Genomic DNA, 27067 nt, shown 5'->3' on the forward strand with positions numbered 1-27067 from the left:
CCCAGATCCATGGTTACTAAGCTGAATAGTCACTTGGTGTCCCTAGTGTGGGGTGATAAGAGGAGTAGGGTAAAGTTTGACATACCGAAGCTGGACACGGGGCTGGGAGGATTTGGGCTACCGGATCTGCAGATTTACTATTTGAGGGGCTGCTGCAGTACACAGAACAGTGGCAGACGGACTGTCTAAATGAGGAGAAGACACTGATAGCAGGCTGGGGAGCTAGGGTGGCCCTCCCACAACATATCATGCAGGGGGAGGAGGGGGATCATCTGGAGGGATTGCCCATTTACTGTTCAGCAAGTGACTAAGGCCTGGGAGCAGTAGGTCATACGAGTCCTGCGAAGGGCTCCATATGCTAATTACCACCTTTCAGCTGGCAGTGACCCTATAGGTAGATACAAACGATGATGAATATGACCCAGTGGTCCGAGGGAGGCAGTACTATGGCTGGAGATCTGTACCTGAAAGGCACTTTCCTCACAATGGGGGAGGTGCAGGATCTGTTTCAGCTGCAGCAGGGCCAGTTTTTGTAATAAGCAAAGATTTCCCGTATGGCCAGAGAGATCTGGGTTGATTTCCAAGCGGAGCCTGCAGAGTCCCGGCCGCTACAACTTCTGTTGGATCCCGGCTCCACTAGGGGTTTTATATCTTGTATTTACAAAGCCCTGAGGGGGGTTTGCCAGATAGACATGATGAAGATTTGGGATGGATGACCTGTCCAAGCCGCTTTCAGAGGGTGTCAGGAAAAAACCCTGCGTACGGGTCAGGGAGGTGGCTAGTAATGCGCAGTTTAAACTCACCCAGTTTTACCACTTCCATCCCACTTATTTGACACCTCAAAGGCTTCATAGGATTAAGATGTCATGATCGGCTGCCTGCCCTAGATGTGGGACAGCTCTGGCGACTTTTCTCCATATGACATAGGTATGCAGCAAGCTACAGGGATACTGTGGCGGGGACCTTGGGGCTCTGCGTGAGGTCACACGTACAGATGGCCACCTCGGTGAAACACTGTCTGCTGGGGTGCTCGTGACCCCAAAAACAGGGGCTAAGATGAGGCACAGGTTTGCCATGCTGGCACTTGCTAAGTGGCATATAGCTATTCACTGCACACACCCCAGGCCACCAACCATCCGAAAATGAATCGCAGACATGCGCGTATGGTGAGTGGCAGAGGAAAGAAGATTATGAGCAGTGCACACAAATGAGAATGCAGAAAGAAACTTGGAGCTGTGGAGGGTATGCTAGAAGGCCTGGCTGCGGTAGGGCTGCTGGAGGGTGATTCCCCCATGGACACCCAGGATCCGGGAGGGATGATCCTATTGTAGATGTGTACGAGATCACCCCAGGATAACCCTGGATGTGTGAAGGTATGAATTTGGGTGACAAGTTGGTGAGCTCGCTGATGCGGTGAGTGAGACTGCTGCTCCATTCCACCCCCCTTCTATCCTGCCCCCACCTCATCCTTCCCCCTTTTTATCTTCTGCCTGCTCACCCTCTCCCTCCCTCGTGGTGTGGGCTGGTCTTTCGGGGGGTATTGTCATAGAGACCCGCTTCAGCCATTTCGTTTTCTTTTAGTTTACCATTTTGTTTGATGTACAAACACATGCATTTTGTGCCAATGGGTACGTTTGGTTGCCGCTGACCTGGTCCTCCCCCTAGGGGATGGAAGCAGACAAGATGACTACCTTGGTGTGGACGGAATGTTCTCCAGCTCATTTGTAAAGGGTGATACTGCCTTGTGGTGTTACATATACCAAGGTCGGAATGTGATGCAACAACATGTTTTGTACTATACTTTCTTCAATAAAAACATGTAAAAAAAAAAAAAAAGGAATCAATTTCACCAGCTCATCAGCGACAGTGGCAAACCCTGCTTAGAATGCTAGAGTATGGTGTTCACTAAGCTGCTGATTAAACTAGCAATAAAATATACCTACAAGATTTGGAAGTTTGTATAAAAGAAAAGAAACTAAAAGCAGGAAAAACATGTTAAGGTTTTGGTTGCCAGTAGTCTGTCTTCTGTTTCTACTCGGGCCTACACCAAAGGTAGAAACTGAGAAAGAGAATGGAGGGTGAACTCTGGATAAGCATAAACAATAAGGAGGTTAGGGTAGAAAGGGAAAGAGCTGGGAAACACATGGGGACCACATGAGGAAGGAAAAACAAAACACACAGCAGGACACAAAGAGAAGGAAAAGAGCAGCAAAAAGTGTAGCGAGGAGGAGAAAGTTAAGAGGTAGAGAGTGCAGCTGACTGCACAGAGTGTGGGAAAGACAAAACAGAAGGCTCCAAACAACACAGAGGTAGCACAGCATGACAGAAACCAATTTACAGAGACAGAAGAGGATGCAGGTCAGAGGAAAACAGTGGGTCAGTGGAAAGGTCCCCCTCAAAATTAAAAAATGCAAAGTAGGGGCTCGGCCTGATCCACAGAAAAAATAAACAAATATTTTTCCAGATGAAATTATTCATCAGATTTGAATCAAGAACCTAGTCAATGCTGCTCATTTTTACTAATTTGTGGAAACTGTTTTATAACAAGATCTCATCAGAATTGGTTTTTCTTGGAGATTACACAGAACCCTGTGAGGGAATGGGTTCTGCAGAGAAGACCTTCACCCCAACCAGGGGGACATTACGTGGAGGAATGTTATAAGGAGTGGTCTAAAAGTTTAAATGTATACTGAATATTGTATTTATTTTGTCTTGAGGCCACAGCACTCTAGGTTTCCACCAGCACTCCTTCTACTAGAAGCCCTAGCAATTAAATTTGGGACACCCCTTTTACCTACAGAGCTGGCCTTCCATCTGTTCTTTACTTCTGCAAAGTACATTGTTCAACAAAGTTACCATTTGACTACACAGGGGTATGCAGGGTCCTCTTTCAAGAAATAATAATGAATCAGTCTGGTCCATCCAGAAGAAAAAAGTGAAATGGGAGGTGCTCTTAGTGCCAGTGGCTTATAGTTGTAGAAAGTACTAATGATGCTGGGCCTATACCATCTTCTTTCTAAATGATTTACTTTCAAAACGTTCAATCGCTATCACTGGTTGGAGCTATAAGCACAGTGAGTAAGGAGAGAACTCCATGAAAAATACACCATAAACTACTAAAGCCACACAATCTGGTAGTTCTGCCAAGGTGGCATTGAGGCTCATCTATTATTTCTGATCAATATCTTAATGCCTTGGGTCAACCTACAAACCAGAGAGCTTGGTTATGAAGGAGAAACGTAATTCAGGAGGAAAAATACATCCATGCAGACGGTCGCTGTAGCCTTACAGCCCGCTGCCGAGAACAATACCGGTTGGTAAAGGCTCTGGACCGGAGTTATAGGCCAGAGCCGCAGGCAAGGACCTATAACGAGGGAGAGCGCCTTTAAAAACCGGTATAGCCCAAGGCAGAAGGGCTATCATGGTATTAGAACATTCCACCCACTAAGGGTAGAATGTTCTAAATTAAAGAGCAAGAAACATGAAGACGAATATTGGAATGCTGGAGCTTTGGGGTTCTACCAGCCATTATAAGCCCATAACTATTCCACGGTCTTCAAAGAAGGTCTCAACATCCCAATGTTCTTATGCAGAATAAGTTAAATTAATACAGACACATTTCCTCCAAAAGAGGCACAGGTAGATTCAATAAAAGCATAATAACTCAGCAAATTAACTTCACCATCTTCTGCTTTCCGTCTCTTGACTTCAGTGAGCTTCTCGTGGTACGTTTCTGTGCACTCCGGGATCACGCCGCGTAAAGCCGGGTGTGGAGACTGTAAGGCGACCAGTGTCTGCTCTGGGTCACCTTTTTCCAAAGCCAGATTAACCTCCGCAATACCGACAGACCCTAAATCATGAAGACCATCCCAAAGTCAGTTAAGCATTAAATAAACACAAGCAAAAGAGCAACACATCCGACATATCTTGTTGAAGGTCTGAACACACTGAGGACATTTTATTCAAAATTTAAAGTAAAGTAAAAGCAACCAAGAGACGATTCAAGTTTCTTCTCCAAACTAGTTTGAACATAACAAATGTAGGTAAGTGTGTTCAATGGCAGCAGTTATGGCGAGTCATATTGCTCCATGTGTAGCAAATGTCAAAAGCCGCTATCGATATAAATGCGCCCAAGTACCCTCAACTTTACACAGAGGAAAAGCAGACATAGCGACTAAGAAAATGAGCTGGCAATAAAAAAACACAATGACCTACGCAAGGCAGAATGAAGTCTTGTGACAAAGAAAGAAAAAGCCAAAAAGATATTTGCTTCTCAAAATTGGGAAATTATAGATCTGAAGGTGGGGATGCAATGGGAAATATAAGCTCATACAGTTACTCTCTTGTCGTTGTCGCATCAAAAACCAGGAGCACCCCAATTGGGTTAATGATGACATTCTTCTGAGTATGTAAACTGCAGACGAGCGCTATCATTAATGGAGGGATCATTATTAAATGGCAAAGAAACAGAAGAGGGGCCCTGACAACACTAGTTCTGGGGGAAATTCCAATCCAGGGAGAATGCAATGAGAAACATGAACGAATACCCCCACTACAAGCAATTGAAATGGGCAATAACTGCAAACATAAAAATGTCACCCACAGAAAAACGAATATCACAGTTATTTACTCATCATATTTTCAAAATTCATTGCTTTTTTATGTAATTTTTTTAGAAAAATATATGGTATGCATAAATATTTTTGATACACGAGTGTGAACGCATAATAAATAACATTCATGTATACAATGAACAAATAATCACGTGACACAGAACCCTGAAAACAAGAGCGAATTGACAAAGCTATACAGATGACCAACTAACTAACAAATAGACCAAGACTAAATACCATTAATACATCAATATGAAACTAAGAAACTACATAAATAAATAACATTATACAGAAAACAAATATGAAAACAAAGGTGAAAGCGTCGACGTATGTTTTGGAAATGCCACTGCTTGAGACTTTCTTCATCAGGGTGCAGACTTCATCATTTTAGTTTGTGGCCATGTGATAGCCATCAACATTCAAGATACACATAGTATAGTGTATAAGCAGGGCTCGAAAGACTGTCTCCGGAACAATACACAGTGAAGGGCATGAGATGGATACAAAACGTAGGTACAATGAAATTACACCAAGGGTTTTAATACGTATAAAATAGAGGATCCAGGGACCTAAAGATAGGGCCACAATGAAGATACAAAGGAACGGGGAGGATGTGTCCAGAAAGGATTAAATATAGTCACAGCTAATCCAATAAAAATTACTTCAGCATTCAGTCATTGTGAAAATGCTGCAATGGAAATATCTCCATAGTGTAACTGGGAACCGAGGTTTCTGCAAAGGAGTATATCATGGAATCTTCCCCGGCGGCCCTCATGCAGGAAAAGTAAAACGTAATGCCAAGATTAATACCCTAGTGTCTAGTGCCGGTCGAACGTGCCGTCAAATAGCTACCCCACAGATCCTGCCGGCATACCATATATTTTTCTATAAACAATTATATAAAAAAAAATCAATGAATTTTGAAAATATGATGAATAAATAACTGTGATGTTAGTATTTACATCATTATTAAATGGCCCAATGCATTGAAACCCACCAAAGTCACAGTGTCAAGCTCGGGGACACGGTAGTTAAATCTCACACCGTGAAAGTATGGAGGGTGAAGAAACACAGACTTACATTTTGCTGCTTCTTCTGTATTCCTGTTGGCATCAAGGAGCCCTTCCTGGATCTCATCGAGCCACAAAACTGCAGATTCATCGTGTGACTCCTGAAAAAGAGGGACAAGAGTTCAAAGAGGAGACACTGGCCACAATCGCTCGTTTGTCTAGTCTTGTGTTAGCGTGTACATTGTTATCAACATCATTCAGCATTGATACCGCCTTGACTTGTATTGAGGGCTATTGTGGCAGCGACACCCCTTCCATAGAAATCAACATTACCGAATATTTAGAATCTTCAGTTGTTGGCATGCTTTAGTTGATGGTTCATATACAATAGTCATAACACAACACATTCAGTTCAACAACAGTTCCAACACATGACTATTGTAAGCAGTAGCTCCCAACAGCTTCGAAACTTCCAACCACAGCAATCACAGACTTTACAATTCAGTGCACAAGCGAAACAATCAAAACTCTGATGTCTCGCGGTGACAGACGCGCAAATCCAGACCCAATCACTCCATAACAACAGACCACAATGATTACAGCCTCTAATGAAACATTACACTCAGGGCCAGCTTTAGGGCAGTGCAACTGGTGCGGGTGCAGATGCACCAGGCGCTGACCTGTGGAGGGGGGCGCTGTGACCTCAGTGGGGGCGCTGTGTTTAGCAATATTTTATGATAGGAGAAATGAGAGGCACTTTTGCAGGTGGTAGAGAGAAACCGAGGGGGTGGTCATGGGACAGGCGCCAAAAGCGATTGTCGCACCGGGCGCCACCAGCGGTAAAGCTGGCACTGATTACACTGAGGGTTGTGGGGCAGCTGCCCAGAGTGGCTTGGATTTCACAACTGTACTGCCCTCTTTATTAATGTACTCCTCATTTCCACCACCTTCACCCAAACCCTATGAAACTCTGTGGCACTTTGTGGCACAAAATCAGCGGATCTGGAACAATAAATGGAGAAACAGTTGCATGTGAAAAGCACTGGGAAAGACAGGTTCAAACTATACAAATTATTTACATATTATTGACGTTTGCATTATTGAGATCAAATCCAGGTGGGTGTTTAAAAGCTTTTTGCTAATCAGTTGAAGTGGGCATTGTGCAATCACTGTTCTGTGGTCAAGAGAAGAGGAATATGCGGTGTTCTGCAACCAGGTGATGATGCGGTATTCCGTAACCACCGGTTCATCCCTGGAATGTAATGAGGGGGCGGCCATGCTGAACAGAGCTGATCCATTTCTGGCTGCTGGCGTGTTGGGGTTTCGATGATGCTGTTGACTTAATAAAGAAACTTTGGATCAGTCCTCACTAGTTTGAAAGACTATTACCTTGATCTTTACAGAATGCTGGTGGATATTACTTGAAAAAAAGAACGTCAAGTAGAATAGCTTGGATTGAAAGCAGGGTCTTGTCTTGAGGTGCTTCTGAAACAAAGTTTCAAACAATTGAAAAGTAGGGTTTTGCATGGCTCCTGCTGCAGAAAAGGATTTAAATCTTGATCAAGGTCGTTGGCGCACCTTTAATAAATTATTGGATATCTTTCATCCCAAGTGCATGTGACTCTTGTTCTTACAGAGTAATACATTGAGGTATATTTGTATGTATCTATCTATTCCATATGAACAAGGCGGTTGATGGCGCACTTCCTAATCGCCAGAGGTGCCGCTATGACAGCGCGACTGCTGCCAACACCATTCAATTCCACAAAACTTTACTAATCCAGTAAAGAGCGGCAGTCAAAGTATGGTGCTGTAGTAATTTATTTCAGCATGCTGCTTGGTCTACAAGGCTGTCATCCAGCCGAAGCGTGCTGATGCTTGTCACTCACACCATGCAGATCTAAATTACTACTGCACCATACTCTTGAGTGCCACTCTATACACACATCCATATGCATATACACACACACATACTACACAATGGCAGTCGCCTCCATGTGGTTCTAGGTGAGTCAGAATTGGATGAGTGTTTTTTTTTTTTTGCTAATAACTTTGGTGCCATTTGACGAATCTTCAGAAAACCTAACAAAAAAAAGTACATCCATCTCAGCTCCTTCCAGAAAAGTTTCGGAGTGATCAGTCAAGTGGTGATTAAAAAAACAGAGGGAGTCCCAAAATGCTTTTTCCTCCCATGCATTTTCCCTATCAAACATCAGACCATGAAACAGAAAAAATGGCTGAACAAAATTATACCAACTTTGCAGAACGTTATATCTTAAATCAGAAATTATGCTTCTTGTGATTTGGTTTAAATCTGTTCAGTATTTTATGAGAAACTGAGGTTGAAACTTTCCACACATATTGACAGTTGGTCCCGCAGGACCACATATTAAAAAAACAAAGCATTTCAATTGGCTGAGGGGGCTTTTTTCCCAGATAGCTGGCTTGCTCCCGTGGGAAAGAAACCGCTCCACAGTTCTGTTTGTCTGGCTGCAACCTAAAGAAAATTTTGTTGCCGCCGTTACAGGACTCGGTCCCAGTGGTATTAGGGGGCATGGCACAGGTACCCTAACCCCCTGGATCTTGCGGGGGGTAAACAGGGATATATATATATAAAAAAAAAAAGAATATTGGGCACCGTGATCCTGTCACAGCCAGCACTGCCCTTGTGCACTCCAGCTGGAGTTCCGTGGGAGCTGGTGCATCCCCCTGACTCCAAAGTGACTCCCGCTGGACTGGAAAAAAGAAATGTGGGGTGGGCGTCCATGGGTGGTTGCCCACCAACAGGGGGTTGGGCACAGGACATAGCCACAGTGTGCGGCGAGGGGTTGGGTGCCTGCAGGGTAGTTGGCCACAGACATATTGTAATAAGATATTACTTTCCGTTAATAAAACCTAGACATTCACTAAAAAACATGAAGGTTAAAGTGGAGATTTATGCAGGGAAGGTAGCAAGATTTTAACAAACTAGAAAAACCATACAAATTCACTTAAAATACACTACCGTTTTAAACCAGAATTTCCAAGTTTTTTTAAAATAGAAGTTAAAATCTTACTATCTTCTCCACATAAAACTCCACTTTACCCTTTAGTTTTTTTCAGTGAAACCAAATGTATTTGATTGACACCACAAAAACTACTGAACGAAATTACACCATCTTTGGCAGGAAGCTAGATCTTGGTACAGAGAGCATGCTTTCTGTGATTTGATGTTAATCTATTAATCTGTTTAATAGTTTTTGAGAAATTAAGGTACAAAAATATTTGTATATCTGGAGAGTTGGTTTGAGGGACTCTTGCAAGTGCCCTGCAAGCTCAACTTAAAAAGTTTTTTGGAGCGTTTTGATTGGCCTATAGGGCTTTTTAGTATCCCTTGGACCATCTTGGTCCCACAGGAGTGAAAGGCTCATGGAAGCGAGCGTCCTGATAGGCTGGCTGTAACACGGGTGAAAATGTTGCTACAGCTTCTAGGGACATGATTGTAGGGAATTAGTCTCCTGTCCTGAAAATGAGTAAAAGATGAGTAAAAATGAGTTTTTTTAAAAACAGTTATAAGGGGGAAAGGCAAGGATACCCTGGCCCCTAGCCCTTTTGGAGGGGGTGCCACAGGGATCCACCCCCCCCCCCCCGGGTCAAAATATTTTTTTACAAAATAAATTCACTCGATCCCGCGGTACTCCCCCAAACCAAAATGTGTCCGCCATACTTTTAGTGTTTAGATGAACCCCGGGGTGGGCCAGGTCCAGGGGGTCAAAAAACATAACTTAGCGAGGGGGCGCGTGGCCCTCTTTCCCGAGCCTTCTACAGGCCTCAGGGACCTCATCCCCTGGGACCGAATAATTAGGGGTGGGGGTGCGTGGCCCACCTCCATGAGCCTCGTTGAGACGCACGGGGACACAATCACCCAGGGCCATTATACTTTTGAAGGGGAAGGAGGTCTGCAGCACCCTCCGAGTCATTCCTGGGCCCCGTGGACCACATTGCTCGGAACCAACATTTTTAACAAGGGGATGGGGTCGTGCAGCCCCCCGCCTTGAGCCAGGCCCCAGATACCACATCCCTGGGGCCAAATTTATTTTAAAAGGGGAAGTGGGCTACGAGCCCCGCTCCCAGTGCCAATATCGGCCCAGGGGTTCCCATCCTCCAGGCCGCAATAGTGTACAGTGTCCCGGGAAGTCTACCCCCAGGACACTGGTTCACTGCCCGGGAGTGTGTGGGCATACCCTGACCACACTCTGCCTTGACAGGGAACTCAACTTTAGTCCTGTCTGAGGCTGCAAAGAGGAAGTGCTGGCTCCCTCCAGAACCCAGTATGGTGCTGGCCCTGGGGCTCCCTCTGTGCTCTTAAACACCCCCTGCATTGTGGGAGTCCTAGGTGGGCACCTAGAAACAGTAAACAAAGTGGCCGGCTCCAGCAAGGGGAGCCGGCTGGGGCCCTGGGGCTCCTCCCACGCACCCCAATGACCACTCCATCGTGGGTGCCTGAGGGGGGGGAACCGGGGCACCCACCTACAGTAAAAGTGTCTTGGTCCCGCAAGGGGAGCTGGCAGTGGTCACAGGGGGCCTGTGGCTCCCACTGTAACACCCAATGAAAATATGTAAAGTGCTTGCAATGTGCTTGTGACATCTCTTGTATTTAATGCATCCTAAAAGGGAGCTCTTATCAGTTCCCATGGCCGAATTACTGTGTTCCTTCTCTTTTGTGTGGAACTTTTTTCTTGTTAACTTCTCCTGGCTTCTTCACAATACTTCTATTAAAGCAGTTCACACTGCTTAAGCCCCATTCACTGTCAAACGGAAAGGCAGACAGCTTCTAACAGTATGCGGGAATGCTTGCTTTTTATTAATTAGTTGTATAAAGCTGATGCTTTATACTTAGGTTTGTGCCATTTCCTATTCATGCCTCAGTACCTTTCTTTGCACTTTGTAGACATTATCAGATTGATTTTTACAACTTAATCTATTTGGTCATTATGATCAAATTCTAAATGTTGTCTTAACATTGCACGTCATAAACAAAGTTAGTATACAAGAGTTAATGTATATTTTACTACTTATAAGGCAGCCACCAGTGCAGTTACTTTGCAGACAACAGAGTCATGATTTCAATGATGCAGCAGGTGCAGTCACACCAGGAACAAAAGCACTAGGCACCCCACTAAACACCTAATATTGCTATATTTCACTACTGTGCATGCAGTTACCTTGCAGTTAAAAGGGGCTAGATTTAAATGGTGCAGCAGGTACAGTGGCACCAGGGCCAAAAGTTGTCATAACTCCACTAAACACCAAACATTGCTATTTTTTACTACGAAACAGGCAGTCACAAGTGCAGTTATATTGCAGACGACAGGGTCATTATTTGAATGGTGCAGCAGGTGCAGTGGCACTGGGGCCAAAAGCTCTAGGGGCCCACCAAGCGCAGAATGTTTCTAAATTTAACTACTAAACAGGCAGTCACAAGTGCAGTTATCTAGAGATACTAGCGCCATGATTTGAATGGTGCTGCAGGTGCAGTGGCACCCGGGCCAAAACTTGTCAGAACTCCTCTAAACACCAAATATTGTTATATTTTACTACTAAACAGGCAGTCACAAAATCTGTTTTCTTGAAGGCACTAGGGGCATGATTTGAATGGTGCAGTGGCACTGGGCCCAAAAGTTGTCACAACTCCTCTAAACACATATTTCTTTTAAATCGATTAATTCTATTATTTCTCTTCTTCCTTGTTGAAAAATTTGCTATTACTTACCTGCACTATACCACTAGCAACAGCAAAATATATTGCCGTTTGTACATAAACACGTCATAACACTTTAACAGACTTTCTGTAACTTATAATTAGGGCTCCCGGTTTTCCGTTTAAACGGATTTTTACGTATAAATACAGACGAAAAACAATTTTTCCTTTGTCTGTATTTATATGTAAAAACTGCAAAATACTAGAAAATGTTGCCACGCTGCCGTGCTCGAATCCAGAGTTATCTCGCCATGCCCCCTTCCTGCTGCTGGAAATTCCTTACCGGGCAGACACACAGCCACACCGGAGTACGTTACAGGTCTTTTGAAGACCATTTACTTGTTAAAGAGGCTTTATTGTTCTTTCACCCCATGCTGTAGCCTCCCTTATTGTAGTTTATTTAAAAAGCTTTATATGTAGTACGAACAGTTTCCAGAGGATTAACTATCGAATAAACCAAATGGTGGGTCTACCGCTGAATTATCTACTTCACCGGCTGGGACATGCAGTCCTACAACCAGAGAAGAGAGGGCAGACACACTGTCTTGGGAGCCAGGCGAGAAATACAGACTGATGCCAGTTCACAAAGGCGCGTAGGGGTAAGGTAAGCTGTGCCCTAAGTTTCAAGAGTTTCAAGGGTAGAAGCCCTCTAGCTCTAGTTAGTGGCTGTAGTAGGAGGGCGATGGACCGTACAGATCCTTAGCTCTCACGGGGCCGCTGCCGGAATGGTTGTCAAAGCCCATGGCTTAAGCGTTTGGCATCTTATTAATGGCCTGATGTGAGCTTTGCCGTCTGCAGTGGGAAACGGACGCACTGCTCTAAGCATATGGATTTTTTCCTACTCCCGAGTGGCATTCCTCCTGGAAACCTCAGCAATAATGGACGGACAAGGAAGAACGTCTGCATTTTATGGTAAAATGTTATTTGAAGAATGCACTTAATGTGTAATTTAAACGTTATTCAGAGCGCAGAGCGTTTCCTTTAGCTGATGGTCGCAGACGATCAGGTCTGGAAATCGGTGCAGGTAAGATTCATCACCAGCTCTGTATTTTATTTACATGATTTTACAAATACTGTTCCAATAATGTACGTTGATGTTTCCCCTTACTTAATCTGCATATGTCGTGGCAAAGCCCTGAGCAGAAGTTGAAGGCTAGGTGATTTAAATTAGGGTGTTATTTCAGCTTTAGAAGTCTCCGCTGGTCTATTTTGACTTCTATTTTAGTGGCGAGGTAACTCACAAAGAAACGGTCTGCCAGCCGCTGTAGATTTAGTTCTGAAGGGTGGCGCAGGCAACAGAAAGTGGGACAGTTAAACCAATATACCATCGAAATCGGTGAGGGGTGGCAGAAGCAACCTCTGCTCTGACACCCATGGCTGGCCTGTTGGGACCCCTGGAACTTGCCTTTGCTTCCCAGTGTAGAGTAGAGGCGAAAAGTAAACAGAGGGGCGAATTTTAAAGAGAAAGTTGGGCACAACAAGAAAAAGAGAAAAGGGCGCAGACGCAAAAAGACGAAAATTTCAACATGAAAAAGAAAGTAATAAGATAGCAGGGGAAGAAAGACTGAACCAAGAGAGGGAAAGACAAGAAGCGCGAGCAGAAAGAAGACGGAGAAGGCGGAGCGAGTGAGTGGCCGGGATGTGTTGGCGAGGAGAGAGGCACGCGCGCTTGGGAGAGCAGTCTGCTCATTTTCAAGCACTGCACTCGTGCTTGTGGCGCGCCCCTGCTCGCTCCCTCAAGGTGGATGCCGCCATAAGCACGAGTGTGTGCTTGAAAATGAGCAGAGCGACGGCTAAAGGCCCTCCTACGCAGCAGATTTCAAGCTGGCTTTAGATGGAAATACAGAAAGGCTGGCACAAGTTTGCTCCTGATAAGTGCTTGTACTCTATATCCTAAAGTGTTTTTATAGCAGAACTGAGAAGCACAGGTACTCCCCTTTTCAAATTACTCAGTACCGGACCATTTAAAGCACTGCTAAAGCCACAACAAATCGCTAGTTTAAGTGTGCCCATGTGTGCATTGTCAATTTAAATAAATGTGGAAAAATACTAGCTGTAGCATCGTCTTTTGCTTGTGGCAAAAATAAATGTAGATAAATACAGATGGAAATGGCAAAAAAATAAATACCATAAAACCTGGAGCCCTACATATAATGTACAACTACTCAGCAAGATGCAACTTACAACAAAAAACAGCTCATTATTAATCACATAGGCAAAACCTAATGCATTTACCAATGCGTGTTAGTATTGATGTTTATAACACAGATAAGAATAATTCAAAACCTTACCAAACACTCGATGTCATTAAAACTCTTTATAGAGGTCACATAAAAATCAGGTAAAAACATAAATGCCCTTCTAATTGGGCATCCAAACTGCAGAAAAAATATAATGGCTGTATTTAACGTTAAAATAATAAAACAAATAAAAAGCACACATCGAACTAGCTTTGTCACTGAAGAGAAAAGAACTTCTTTTAGGTGGGTGTGAACAATGTCTATAAACTTTGTGCAGTCACTCAAAGTGAAGAGAGCCAATGGTAAAGTGGGCTCACCTTTTGCCCCATTTTGTATGCTGCATAGTATAGTGGTCGGAAGCGCAAACTGAATGGCAGTTTAATCTTCCAATGGATGAAGCCTGCTGACCAAAAGTCCCTTTATGTATGTAGAATGTATATAAAAACTTATGGGGAAAAATAATTATTGAGACAGCTAAGGCCATTTTTAAAGGACAAACTTGCAAATGCCTGCCTTTGGTTCATATTTGCTCATGTACTTTACAGTCACAATTATCAGTTTTGTTTACACTCATATGGAGACAAGATTGCAGATTCTCACCACATATGGGAAATTAGTAATTTCGACTTTCAGCATTTTGAAGGAATATACCACAACACAAGAGGATATATTAAATCACAGCAACATGGCTTGGGGGAAATTATGGAGACAGCTTCTGTAAAATAACTTCAGCTCTGAAAGAGTGTGGTTAATGACTACAGAGTCCTCAATTTTTGTGTACAACACACAGTGCAGGTTGCAATGCAGCATTCATCACGCTGCTTAACCAATCCCATGGGCACCCTGCCAATGAAGGTGAAATCCCATCTGTAGAAAAAGTGGTGTCACAAGTGGTCTTTGATAAGGAAATCAGAGACATTTTATGCATCCACGTATCACACCACCACGCAGAAGACCACACGTTATTTACTGCGTATTGGCTATGCATAAATGGCCCACTTATAGATCATTTTATATGAGATGAATACAATAATTTATTAAAGCAAATCCAGAAAAACAGGGGCAACATGTTTTCTATCAATCTATCAATTACTCAAACTCTTGAACAATCCGAATACAAACTCTTGCTAAATCCTCTGATTCCAAATAAAAGTCTGCTTCTCCTTTAACAGAGACTGAGGAGCCAAGAAAATCAGTAAACTGGTGGGACCTGCTATCACTTTGTGTTGCTTAGCTTATTAAATATACTGCTCAACTGTTCAAAGTAAATGGTATATGCAGCCAAATATGATTCTTACAAAAGTGTGGCTCCCCTATGTTGCTGCTCACCATGTTATTTGGGGTTGGAAAGGGAAGTTTGGGGACAATAGCTGGTGTGTTGACTAAGAATCAAACTACGAAGATTCTGCAGGATTGCCCCTTGGACCGCCAACCAAGGGTCACAACTAGTTTGGAAGGCAGGCCAGCACAGTGCTGGGGCACAGGGGGCAGCTTGAGGGTTGAATGTTGACCATGAAGATGCAAAGAATAAAATTAATTTTACCAGGGGGCAGGGAAAAGAAAACCAAGGGCAGGTCCCAGATTTTTCACAGGATGCTAAAAGAGCGTGTGTTTGGGGAGGCAAAGCCCAGTAATTCTTACCCAAAACACTGACAAGTATCAAAGTGATGCCTCGGTAGAGTGACAGAAGCCGGGTGTCAGCTAGTCAGTCAGGCAAATTGGGCTGTGGAAGTCTCTTTATCTGCTGGAAGCAAAATGGAAGGTGGCAATGGAGGCCAGGGAATGGAAACCAAGGGTCCTGGAGAGGAAAATAACTACAGTAATGAGGCTAGATGTCCCTGTGGGTCAAATATGATCCTGTTTAAACTAGGTTAGTGGACTAGCTTAGAAATCAATTAGTTTGGAAGCTTCAAACATTTTAATCACCCAATGACCCTGCTGAGAATATGAAGCCTCCTCTCATTCTGCCATTTTCTTTCTCCCCTTCCCTCAGCATCTCTCTAAACAGTGGTTCAGGAGTGGAGAAAAAATGTGTCGCTCACAAGGGCCGTTTGTGATCTTATTCACTGAAATATAACTGTTTGGCCATAATTGACACTGGTGTACGAGGAGCAGTGGTGCCACCCCAGTGCTTAATTTGTGCCAGTGGTTATACAGAAGTGAAATGGTTATGAAGCATTCTGCCACTCATTTCTGCATGAGCCCGTAGGGGTAGAGTGTGAAGTTGAGGGAAAGGCGGGTAAATAAGGCAAGAAACGTGCACACAAAACATGCCGAAGGCTAGATCGTGAAGATGATGCATGGATGTTTCTACATGTGTTCATGCCTCCTAACTAGAGCCGAGCTGGACTAGCCTATAGAGGATCAGTCCGTGTCTAAAGGGCTGGTCTGACACGTTAGTGTACGGACCAGTTCTTTGGCTGTTTGTGGGCCTGTTGTATGGACCGCTGGCTGGTTTTTACAGTTGATTTCCCAGATATTAAAACAAACAATGCCTGTAGCAAGCTCAAATCCATGCAGTCTTCCATAACTTGCAAGACACTTCTACAGTGTTTCTTTAAAAGTTCAAAAAGGCCCCAGTTTACAAACGTGGACCACTTTTTCAGCTATCTAATTCACTAATGGGGGCCACTTTTATTTGGTGCCAGAGCCTATTTTCTGCCAGAGTCCAACCCTGAACAAGAGTTTGTAATCCCAAGGTTAAATCAGTGGAAGTCTCCAAGCATGCTGTTAAACATACATCCATGTACATTCAACACAATTTAGGCAACCACTGCCCCGATACCACTGAAAAGATGGGATTAAAATAAACCCTACTCAAGAACGTGCAGCAGAACCATTTGGTAAGCAAGGATGGTCCAATGCGCCATTGACTGTGAGCAAATCGTGAGGCGCGTGGGCTCAAACATACCATTAAATCTCTTAAAACACTTTTTTTTTTCCAAATTAGGAGGTCAACAGTGAGCTCGAAAACGAATGGGGTTCACAAGTCTACTCGGTGCTCTGCAGGCAGCATCAGACAGCTACTCTGAACTCCTGCACTCAGTGCTTTAAATGGGCCGGTACTGTCCGGTAGAGAGTACCGGCACTTTTTTATTTTGAGAGGGGGAGTAGCGGCACTTCTCAAGAGTAATGCTATACTTTTAATTGGAGAGTACCGGCACTTCTCAGAAACAAGCAGGTACTCTGGTACAGAGCACCTGCACTTCTATTTTTCCATTGCAAGCACTGCCCACACTGCAAGAAACCAGACAGCAAAGGCACAGCTGCCGAGTCTCCAGGGAAAGAAAAAGAGCATGGGCGCTTGCTGGTCTGTTAATCAGTGCTGGATTTGGAAAACGTTTACTCCGGGCCGGGAACCCATAAATTGAAGGTCAAATTGTGCCAGAGCTTGAAAAGCAGAGCCTGTTAGTCAACTGATGCATTTAAAAAGGCTGCTGCAAAGATATCGGCAATAAGGACATATATGACAGTAAAGATGTTCTAGCTTACTTAATCGGTCACAAAGAGACTGCATTTCAAAATATCTTACAGGGTTAACGCACCTGCTGTAGAGATCAATGTGTTCTGCAGTAATTTTCAGGGAATTATAATAGCGGTAAAATAACTCTAGTGGTTAATGTAGTTCTGTGTCACAGTATTAACTCAAAGTAGCATTGATGGTTTATGCGCCTGCTGTAAAGCAGACCACGTAACATGTTGATCACAGATTTATGTTTTACTTACATAGGTAAGTGGGCTACTGCTTTTGACACAGATCATTTTGTTACTTTCAGTTCATACCTTGCAAGCCTTCCCATCTAGCACAGTGATCTATTTACTGGCATCAAGGAGCTGTATGCAAACTAAGTCGAGTGGTTAGATCCTTAATGTTTTTTTCTCAATCTGTTCTTATTCTAACATTGGTTTCCTTTGGGAAGTAATAAACAACCATAATCACTACGTTACTTTTTATATCCTGACACTGTGTTTCTCTCGCCCTTTCAATCTCAACATTTAATGACTACAAGTATGTGATCCCTGCCGATTATAACTCGTTGTCTTATGTAACATTTCTTGTAAACTGATTTGCACAGTTGTATGATTTATTGTGCCTGTGTGTGATGTAAAGCGCTCTCACACCCTGCACTAGGACGAGTAGTGTTATAAAAAGGATTTAAAAAAAACAGGTGCCATATAGATCAACATATGTGTAATTACTAACACAGACTGATGTCAGGCATTCTTAGAGTACAAGCACATCTATTTTATAGGGAGATGAACAAAGTTGCAAACTTGCCTTCAATAGTTTCTCTTAAGTACCTGTCAAGTGACAGCAAGCTGCATGCCTTTGTTTCCTTCCATTACATTGGTTTCCAGGTGTTAGATGGTTTCAAACAAGGATAATACCTGAACTAGAGGTGGGCTGGTGGCCCTTTTAGATTATGCCTTTGTTTTGCTCCTAGCTGGATGTTAGAATAAGGACGCTCGCTGCCTGCACGTTGTTGTAGCAAACTGAAGGCAGAAAACGTGCTGAATTATGTTTCCGTTTTCAAAATGACACCAGGGCAAATTCAGCATGTTTCTCTGGGGAAATCCACTACTTTCTAGTACTGCTGTTGGTGTGCAAATAGTCTGAGCACAGAATGTTTAGTGGAGCCATTCACACGTTGTGACAGTAAGAAGCATGTTTGTACCGACCGAACCTAGATGGACTCACCCAGGAGCGATGTCAGGTGAGTTGTCCTTCCTAGAGCCAAATCACAAGGAGCAGTCAAGCAGAAGCGATCCGAAGGACTCTGGGCCAGGTTTGTGGCATGAGCAACACTTGAGCAGTGCATACGAAGATCGAAGTTTCCTCGAGGTGCTAACAGACGAAACACAATTATTCCTATTTTTTAAATTCTGTATAATCCTGGCGTTGAACCTGCTTTTGTGCTTCCAATGAAGGCACAGGGTGTAAAGTGATCTGCAGAGTCAGGTCTTCTGGTTCCAAACTCTGCAGCTTAATAAGGTATATTCCCTTCCCACTAGAACCCTCCTCCTGCAAAGCCTTTGATGAAATAACTGATGCCTTATAGTAAAAACTACAAGCTCCTAAGGTGCCATGCAGGAAGGAAAGTAAAGGTTGATACAGCGCACTCAACAACAGACAACTCTTGAACAAACCCCTACGCTATGCCCTTAGAGGCAGCTCGTGCACAGAATGGTGCAAGGTCATAGCGTCACCTACAACATCCTCCAGCACAAGGTAAAACATTAAGCATCGCTCGTAAGTGGCAACACAAATCTTAGAAGTCTCCACGCAGGTCTCCTCTGCCTTGCCATCTCCAAAGCAGGTAACCAGATGTCTTCTCTCACAATTATGGAGGCAGCTGGCCAGGGTGGTGGAGGACATCAGCATGTTCTTAGCACTACAGACTTGCTAAGGCCCTGCCCCACCTTAAGGAACTTGGGGCAGGCAGCCAGAAACAACGGGGTTGTGTGTCCACTTGGGGAATCCTTGAGATCCCTTCCCATGTTGCTATGCAAGCATCAGTAATCTGCTAGATTACCTTCTTCCAGTACATGAGTGTATTCCTCACCCATATGAGTTTTGAGGGAATTCTATGGAATTATTTGCGCAATAGTTACATACGGTTAGAGTGTGTACGAGGAACAAGCAACCATGTCCCCCTTACGAGCAACAACTCACTCTGGGCATTTCTACATGATTGTGGTGTGGAGAGCTGGATGGTAGGACAGCCTCTGTCTAGGTCTAAATGAAGCCCTCGGTCAGGGAACAGATGAAAGGGGTAGATGAAATCTGGCCTTTTAAAACTGTGCACAGATTCCTCAAGTTGCCAACAATGACTGCAGGTTTCAAGTTTTACTTCGCTTATCTACTGTAAATGTACAGAGGCAGTCATGATCCCTGTCCTTAAAAGGTTTCATAGGTTCTATTCATGTCACCATCTGGATTAGTAGCCCTACTGTGACAATGTTCTTTTGGTGTAAACACAGGAAGCGCTCTACTGCTCTATGGTCTAGGTTTGCGCTCTGTAGATTCTTATAAGCATGCAAGAAACCTCTGCCACCAATACTATATGCGGTGGCATAGAAGGGCAGACAAAGAATCTCCAATAGAGCACATTGGATAGACCATCTTGCACATATCTAATAGCAGCGATATGCAATATTCTTGGACACCAATGCGCTCACAACAGCCCTTTCCAGCATGTTGGGCTACAGACTAGCATTCAGCAGAACACATTGGAATCCAGCATTCTAGATGTGTATTATAGTCTATCATGGTACCAAACAACCCTCCCTCGGAAGATACAAACATCTCCATCAGCCTCACAATCGGGATGTCAATCGGCTCAGTAGATGGTCTTTAACTTTATACACAACATTATAAAACTACAGCTCAATGAATAAGACAGCCAACTATCTGAGAACATGGCCAAAATACACTACCACTGACAATTTATCAAAAGCTGCATCAGACTCCAGCCTGCAAAGAACCATGTGGATAGTCACTTAAAGACCAAAAGCACTAGGTCATGTCAATGGAAGAATAAGGAGTGTTTTCAAAGACCTGAAAGAAGACAGAGCACATTATCAACTTATCAGACATCTGTTTAACGGAGAACATATATTTGCTACATTCAGAAAAATCACCCTTTGGGATGGAGAAGGGACTACTGCCAACTTTAAACTGGTAAGGCCTACCAGCATAACCACGATCTACATAACACTATATTGCCATTTTGTATGGTCCCACAGTGCTGTCCTTCCACACTGATCAAAAAGGACCCTGTTATGTAGGGTGCCTTGTGGCATTGAAGGGGGGGGGGGGGGGGAGGGAGGGGAGTGATGCCACCATAAGATTGGCGCCCAATCATCAGCAGGAATAAAGCAGACGTTTGATGGGACGAAACAGTAACATGAAACCATCGAAACCTAACTCGGGCTTACAATTATAAACATGTGATATTTACGTGACTGGAGCATGGGAAGGAAGAACAGCACAGGAAAGCTGATTTTGGCTCAAGGTAAGTGTCAAACAGACAATACAGGTATGCTTTGTTTCCAAATGCTTCTCATAAGTCACAATCCATCCCAAGTGAACCATCTGCAGTATAATGAGAGGGAGAGTTGCATTTGTATGAACTTAAAACTTTTAATCTTATATTCAAGCAAAACAGAAAGTGGTTAAGCTTATTAGAAACAGCCTGTGTTCAAGCCCTCATCTCGAGGGGGTTCTCATGAATATGGGGCATTTTAAAATAACTCATCATTGAAATCAGTGTGAGAACTGTGCAGGCTTGGCAGTGTATACAGGGCTGGGCCACTCCAGCTCCTGTAGAGGATGCAACGTCAAAGCAGCTCTGCTCCATTGTCCAGTGTCTCATAGTTCCCTCAAATGAACCCGCGCTCCCGATGGAGAGGTTGTTTTTGTACAAACACATGCAAACAAACTAGACACGAAACCAACCAATTTCAAACTGGAGAGATAATACGAGGATGCAATGTGAGGGAATCTAGTAGTTTCAGCAATGCAAGGGACTCTTGAAGCACCAGAAATGGATGGGAATCTTGCAGAGTAAATTTTCAATCTAGAATTAAAACAGAAACGTTCCCTTGAATTGTTTGCTCTCCAAGAGCATGATACATTTGACTAAGTGATGATATCCACCCTGCCCAATAAAAGTGCAGCTAATCGGACCCCCTCCAGGTCTCTGCCCTGTAGGTCACCTGCCCAAGGCAAATGGTGGAAAGAGAGAAGGACCATGCAAGACAAAGAAAGGGCAATAGTGAAAAGCTGCAAGGGGCAGACAAAAAGTGCCTCTTTGCTCTCATTTTTCTACTTTAACCCAGTGGTGGACTTCAGTGAGGAGTGAGAGAGGGCAGGACATAAAAGGCTTGAGCTTCTCTGACATCACTGCCTCCTCCATATCCTTTTTTGCCATGATTTTTATTGAGAACTTTAAAGCATGACAGTCGACGTGGGAAACGAAACTTCTTCGATTAATTGATACTGTTAGTTTCCACTTTATCCTTGATCTATTTAACAAAAAATAAAAACAAGAATGTAGCCCCTCCCTACCAACCCCCTCTCCCATTCTCTCCGCCACTACCTGCATATCCTTTGCCATACAGTAATTGTTAGTTGCCTGTGAGCTGCTCTTCAGCCTAGACACAACAGTAATTAGATGCTATTTGGCTGGAAAGAAAAATTTGACACCCTTATTTTTGGCTCCCTATTTCCTCCTTAAGTATGTGTGAGATATGAGTGTGAAAAAAGACGAATTTCTGATGCATGTTTTAGCTTGTGACGTCTCCTGAGTTGACGGGCCCACTTGCCCCATCACCAGCGTGGAACACTGTTTAGACCTGGCTACCCCACTTACAAGTACTTCGGAATGCAGGGAAGGTACTATTCTCCAGTGTTAACATCTCCGTTTCATGTAACCATATCGGTCCCTTAGAAACTGTTGTTTTCCCTCTTCTCACAACAACCTGTTCAACCTGTTCCACACCTGCAAGTGGCATCTGATCTTCAGGGCCAGGCTGTTCTGCTGAACCTCGGTTCTAATGATTCACGTTTCTCCCAGTAAAACGTGCTGGTATAACCGTCCACGGACAGCCCAGTGGACGTCCTAGAGAAGGCTGCAAATTAATACAAGCATTTGCAATGCAACAGGTCTCACATTTACACGAGTTTGAGCTACTGGCATTCTAATTGACAATGCCTTTTATTCAGGTTTTGGGTTTTCAAAACCTAAAAAAAGGCAATGTCAGTTACAATACTAATAGTTTGAACTCTCGTAAATGCGAGACCTATTGCATTGCAATAAAGGGCCTTCTCGACCGCTTGTTAGATTGTAAATATCAGAGGAAGAGACCGGACTGAGACGTCTTCAAAGTAGTGATAAATAGTGCAGTGAAGAAGATGTGGAAGTGTAAATCACACAGACACAAAGTCCGAGGTTATTTGGAAACATCCACTGGAGTGGTGGCCTTAGCCTAAGCTTGACAGAAGATGCTTTCATCCATCCAAGGGAAGGCCTTCCTTGTAGGATAAGGTAAAAGTGGAGTAGCAGGCTACATAAATGTGCCAAGGAACAATCAAAGGCCTAACTCACTCAAGGGGTGTGGTTGCTTGAGACCTAGCACAGCTGAGAGGCTATGTGCCCACAGTGTGTGTACGGACAACAAGTGGCATATTCCATCCCTAACCTTACATGTATACTACTGGGCTGCTCCGTTGCTAGTGGTAAATAACTGTGCCTTCGCGATGTTTGAGGAACACTCCCTATTAGTGGATAGGAGAGCGATGGACCCGAGAGGCTACCTAGGCCACCTCTATGGGTTGGGTGGAACAACTCATATGCCAACTCTGACAGCTGTGGTGGTTCAGATCTGGCAAAGACCGTATTGGGGTGGGAGGGAAAGGTGATGTTAGAGAAGCCCCTATGAGAATCAGAGATGCTGTAAAGACTGCAGGCAGTTGAGAGAGACAAAAAATGGGATCTCATTGGCATCTCAAAGCTGGGGACACCTGGCGCAAAGGAGACAATCCCATTTGCGGAACTCTGGCGACAATTTGAGTTGACTTGGCGCCAATTTCTCAACTACCTGCAAGTGCTACATATACTCTGGGGCTACACACCCTTACTAAACGAGGTGGCATAGGAGACACTTCTGGAATATATCCTTCTAGGATCCCCATTCTATTAACATGCAATTTCCCAAAGCTATGCCACCCTTCTTGCCACCAGTCTAATCCCCACTCCCTCGACACACTGTGGAGCAAATGGCAACGTGAGCTGGGTGTCTTGGAAGATAATGCATTGGGAGAGGCTTGTCGCTGTCCCAGGGAGGTGGCCCTTACGGCAGGGTTCCGGCTGATACCACTGAAAATTCTCTACTGGGCATACTTCATAAGGACATGCATGTTTGGGATGGGGAGCTACGGTGATGACCTGTGTTTAAGGGGGCGTCAATGGAAGGGGTCCCTCATACTCACTCTGTAGGACTGCCCTGCAATAAGGGATTACTCTGGTAAGATTACCAGCAAGGTATCCCTGGTCATCGGTTGTACTCTGGTCCTGACGCCCCACTTTGTGAGGCCGGACATCTGGGGGAAATTCATCCAGAACAGGTATGCCCTATTACTCTGTAATGTGGCATTGATGGTGGCACGAACTGATGTAATTTGGTACTGGGGGAATGCCACAATCTCAAAAGCGACTGATTGGGAGATGAATGTGGAATGGTATAGGAGGCCCAAAATCTGGTTTACCAAGCCCACAGCTTGAGAAACTGTGGGGCTCATGGCGGAATTTGAGGAAAGGTCTGAAGTGAGGGTTGCCCCAGCTATTGTATAGGGCTAGGTGTCCATTGTCCATTTCTGGAGTTACCCTTACATGGGATCTCGCCCCTCTGGACTTTTAATATGTATGTAGACAGACTCATGTTGGATCAAAATATACCATAATAATGAAATGGCAAGGTGGCGCGGGACTATGTGGCTTTTCAACTTATGTTTTCTTACCAGTTTGTTTGTGGCATAATGCCTAATAAAAAGATTTATACAAAAATAAGTGGCAAATTGGTGGACTAACTCCCCTTTCCCAATAGGACAGTAGTTTGGAGGGGACGAAAGGGTAAGTTAATAACTGGGTATTGCCTGAGTTGTGAGAAGTGAAACAAGGTGCAAATCCTGCCTGCCGAAAACTGGCTCAATACATTTCAAGAGGCCAAAGAGGGCCCCAAAATGAACAATGTAATCACCGTGCAGGGCACAGATTACTAAATCAATATGGAGAGACTCAGCTCTCTCACACAGTGGTACCATGGCAAAAGGATCCTAGCTACACGTCTGTGGCACGGAGAAACTGCCATCTGTTTGGTACATCGAGAGCGGACATTTGTTCTTGTAGATAAGCGCGACTTTTGAAGGCTTGGTGTCATGTCTCACGGAGCATCAAACATAACGTGTGTGGACACCAGCAGGATATCGGGTAGCCCATAGCTGATGAAAGGCCCATAAACCAGGAGACGGCCCCACCGAGAGAGGCAGATGGCCCCCAGGAGAAAGCACGCGCTTCAGTACATACCCAATAAAAGCGAATGCTTATTTGGGTTGAACCTTTCACCTCGCGATATGCTCACTTCCAACATTTTAAGTTGTTTCTTTCAATCAAAAAAGAATGAAAACCACACTGAATTCTAAAACATGTGGCAAACGACGCACAAACGATTTTCCAAGGATGCATTATTAATGACACACATTCCAAGAATAACAATAAATATCCCGGGTCCTGCAGGATCTTACTTCCTGCTTCTCAGTCAGAGCGATCAAGAGAGTGTTAAGGGCGATCAGCCTAAGTTTAATAACAGAATAAGGACATAATAGTTCAAAGGGCAAAAATACCCTTAAGACATCCATAAAAAATAGCATTTGTAAGGCAATAGGACTCGCATTTACGCGAGACCTATTGCATTGCACATGGGAGGGCAGGCGGGCGAGAAGGCATGAACAATGGGAGTGGGGGGGCGAGAAGGCACGGACTGCGGGAGGGGGAGGCACGGGAAGAAAATAATGCTCACAGTATAAATAAAACATACTGTGCAACACTCGAAGTAAAGGAGCCAGTAGCCATGGAAAGACACAAATGACAACATGCCCATCATAAGGAGGGACTAAAAAGCCTAAAACCAAGGCAGCATTTAGGACCTAAGCCAATAAAAAAGATGGGCGGACAGTGGGTGGAGCTTCCACTCCATACTGAATACCGCATGCCTCGCAAAGCGAGCAGCGTATGCGCACTGCCGCTATAGGTTCGACGTAAAAAGAAGCTTAAGGTCCATTTAGTTTTTTTGTTCCACAGACCCAAAGTTTCCACGAGTCATAACTGCATCAGATAAGTGTCCACGCTCAGGAAATAGGTGCCTATCTGCAGGCCTGGCCAGAGATTAGGGATATCTGCTAATTCATGAGTATGGGTCCTTTTCTCACAGAGTCAGTTTTCATTCTCCTGCTCCTCAGGTGCAATAATTTTTGGAACCACAGCCAAAATTACATTTTGTTTGTGTGTTACAGTCCCAGAAGTAACAATGTAATTTTTAGACCAATTGTTGCAATCTAATGCCAGTTTATGGCTGTGCCCTAAGACAGCTACCTATAATGTGCTTAATGTATCTCTGGCCATGCTACTCTTATAGATGGAATACCTATCTAACCAGTCTGGAAAATAATCCTATTAGATGCAGTAATCGTTTCACAAAGACCTATGACATAGTATTAGCAGAATTGTGCTCGCCATAAAGATTACAACCATTCATCTTCGAAGTATCTAAGAAACCGGTTCATAAAACAGGATTTTCACAATTCGTTTCACAAAGCTCACTCACAATTATATTTAATAAATATGTCCTGAATGCTGCCATTTGGAAAGGCTGATTCATAACATAAAAGTAAGAATATAATAGATTCTAAACAGAGAGAACATCTGAAATAGAATATATGGTTAAAAGGGCATTAGGAGAAAACATTAGGTCTGTTGATGGCTTTAGACCTGTTGGCTTTGTAAATGCTTGTTTTATTTTGAAATGGGTTTTGTAAAACTTTATAACAACAAAATATTTAAAATGGCTGCCTCTGCTTGCACACATATGCACGTGTGGTCATTCTTTTTTGTAATAACATTTTACAGTAATGATCCAAGTGTGCACATACACACGTCACCATCTCTGAATGGTGTTAAAGCTCATTCAAAGATATCCACCTGTTGCACTGTCTGTGCAGGGTGAAGTAAAGTGCATGAAGCAGCGAGGTCCAGTTACAGTGACTGAAGAGATGCCATGCCCTAGCAGAGTTCATAAAAAGTTATTTTGTTTTCTAATGGACACATTGCGCTTCTAGTTTGTAGTACTGAAGGACACTTCTCTGTGTGAAAGACAGCACATTTGTTCAGCAGAATACAGTCACCTATAAAGAAAGAAAGCATCAGCTGAAGTGGGCTTAACCACTGGCCCATGGTGTAGTGTGTGAAAGAAAAATGTGAATGTCACTACAAAAGATCCAAGTATGAAGATAGGGGGGGGGGTGCGTGTGTGCGTGCGTGCGTGTGTGCGCACGCGCCTGCCTGCCTGCCTGCTGAGGGTTCTTAGGGGCCAACAAAACCTCCAGTAAGTCCCACACAACGGGATTGCGAAGAGGAGGTCAGGGGCCACGCCCCCTTTCTCCAAGCATGCCTCTCATCACACTGCTGGTGGGAGATGACCATGTCATGAGTGATGTAATATGTGAGGTTGTAAGCAGTGCATTGCGGGGGTGCAAGTTCCAGTTAGCTCAGCGAACTATAACTGCTGAATTTCACTGGTTTCGGACCAGTGGAACCTGAGCCCAACGATAACATTCTTGTTTTTTTCAGTGAATAGATATATCGAGATGGGATAGAGGCATAACAATACTTTAAAAAATCTTGTTCC

The 27067-nt window shown here is 44.0% G+C and overlaps 1 protein-coding gene across 4 annotated transcripts in view; it reads right to left on the reverse strand.

The window, feature by feature from the left end:
• IQGAP2 (IQ motif containing GTPase activating protein 2) overlaps window positions 1-27067 on the reverse strand; it is a 1048054-nt gene that overhangs the window by 251692 nt on the left and 769295 nt on the right. For 2 of the 4 annotated variants that reach the window (XM_085632282.1, XM_085632284.1), the window contains 2 exons: window positions 5694-5784; window positions 3683-3850 (listed from right to left, as the gene is read on the reverse strand). In XM_085632282.1, coding sequence (XP_085488408.1) covers window positions 3683-3850; window positions 5694-5784 — 259 coding nt within the window. Of the gene's footprint in view, window positions 1-3664; window positions 3851-5693; window positions 5785-27067 lie in introns of all 4 variants that reach the window. The other 2 variants (XM_085632281.1, XM_085632283.1) reach the window with 1 other exon arrangement.

The sequence above is a fragment of the Triturus cristatus genome, chromosome 2_1 (genome assembly GCF_964204655.1).
Source record: "Triturus cristatus chromosome 2_1, aTriCri1.1, whole genome shotgun sequence".
Lineage (NCBI taxonomy): Eukaryota > Metazoa > Chordata > Amphibia > Caudata > Salamandridae > Triturus > Triturus cristatus.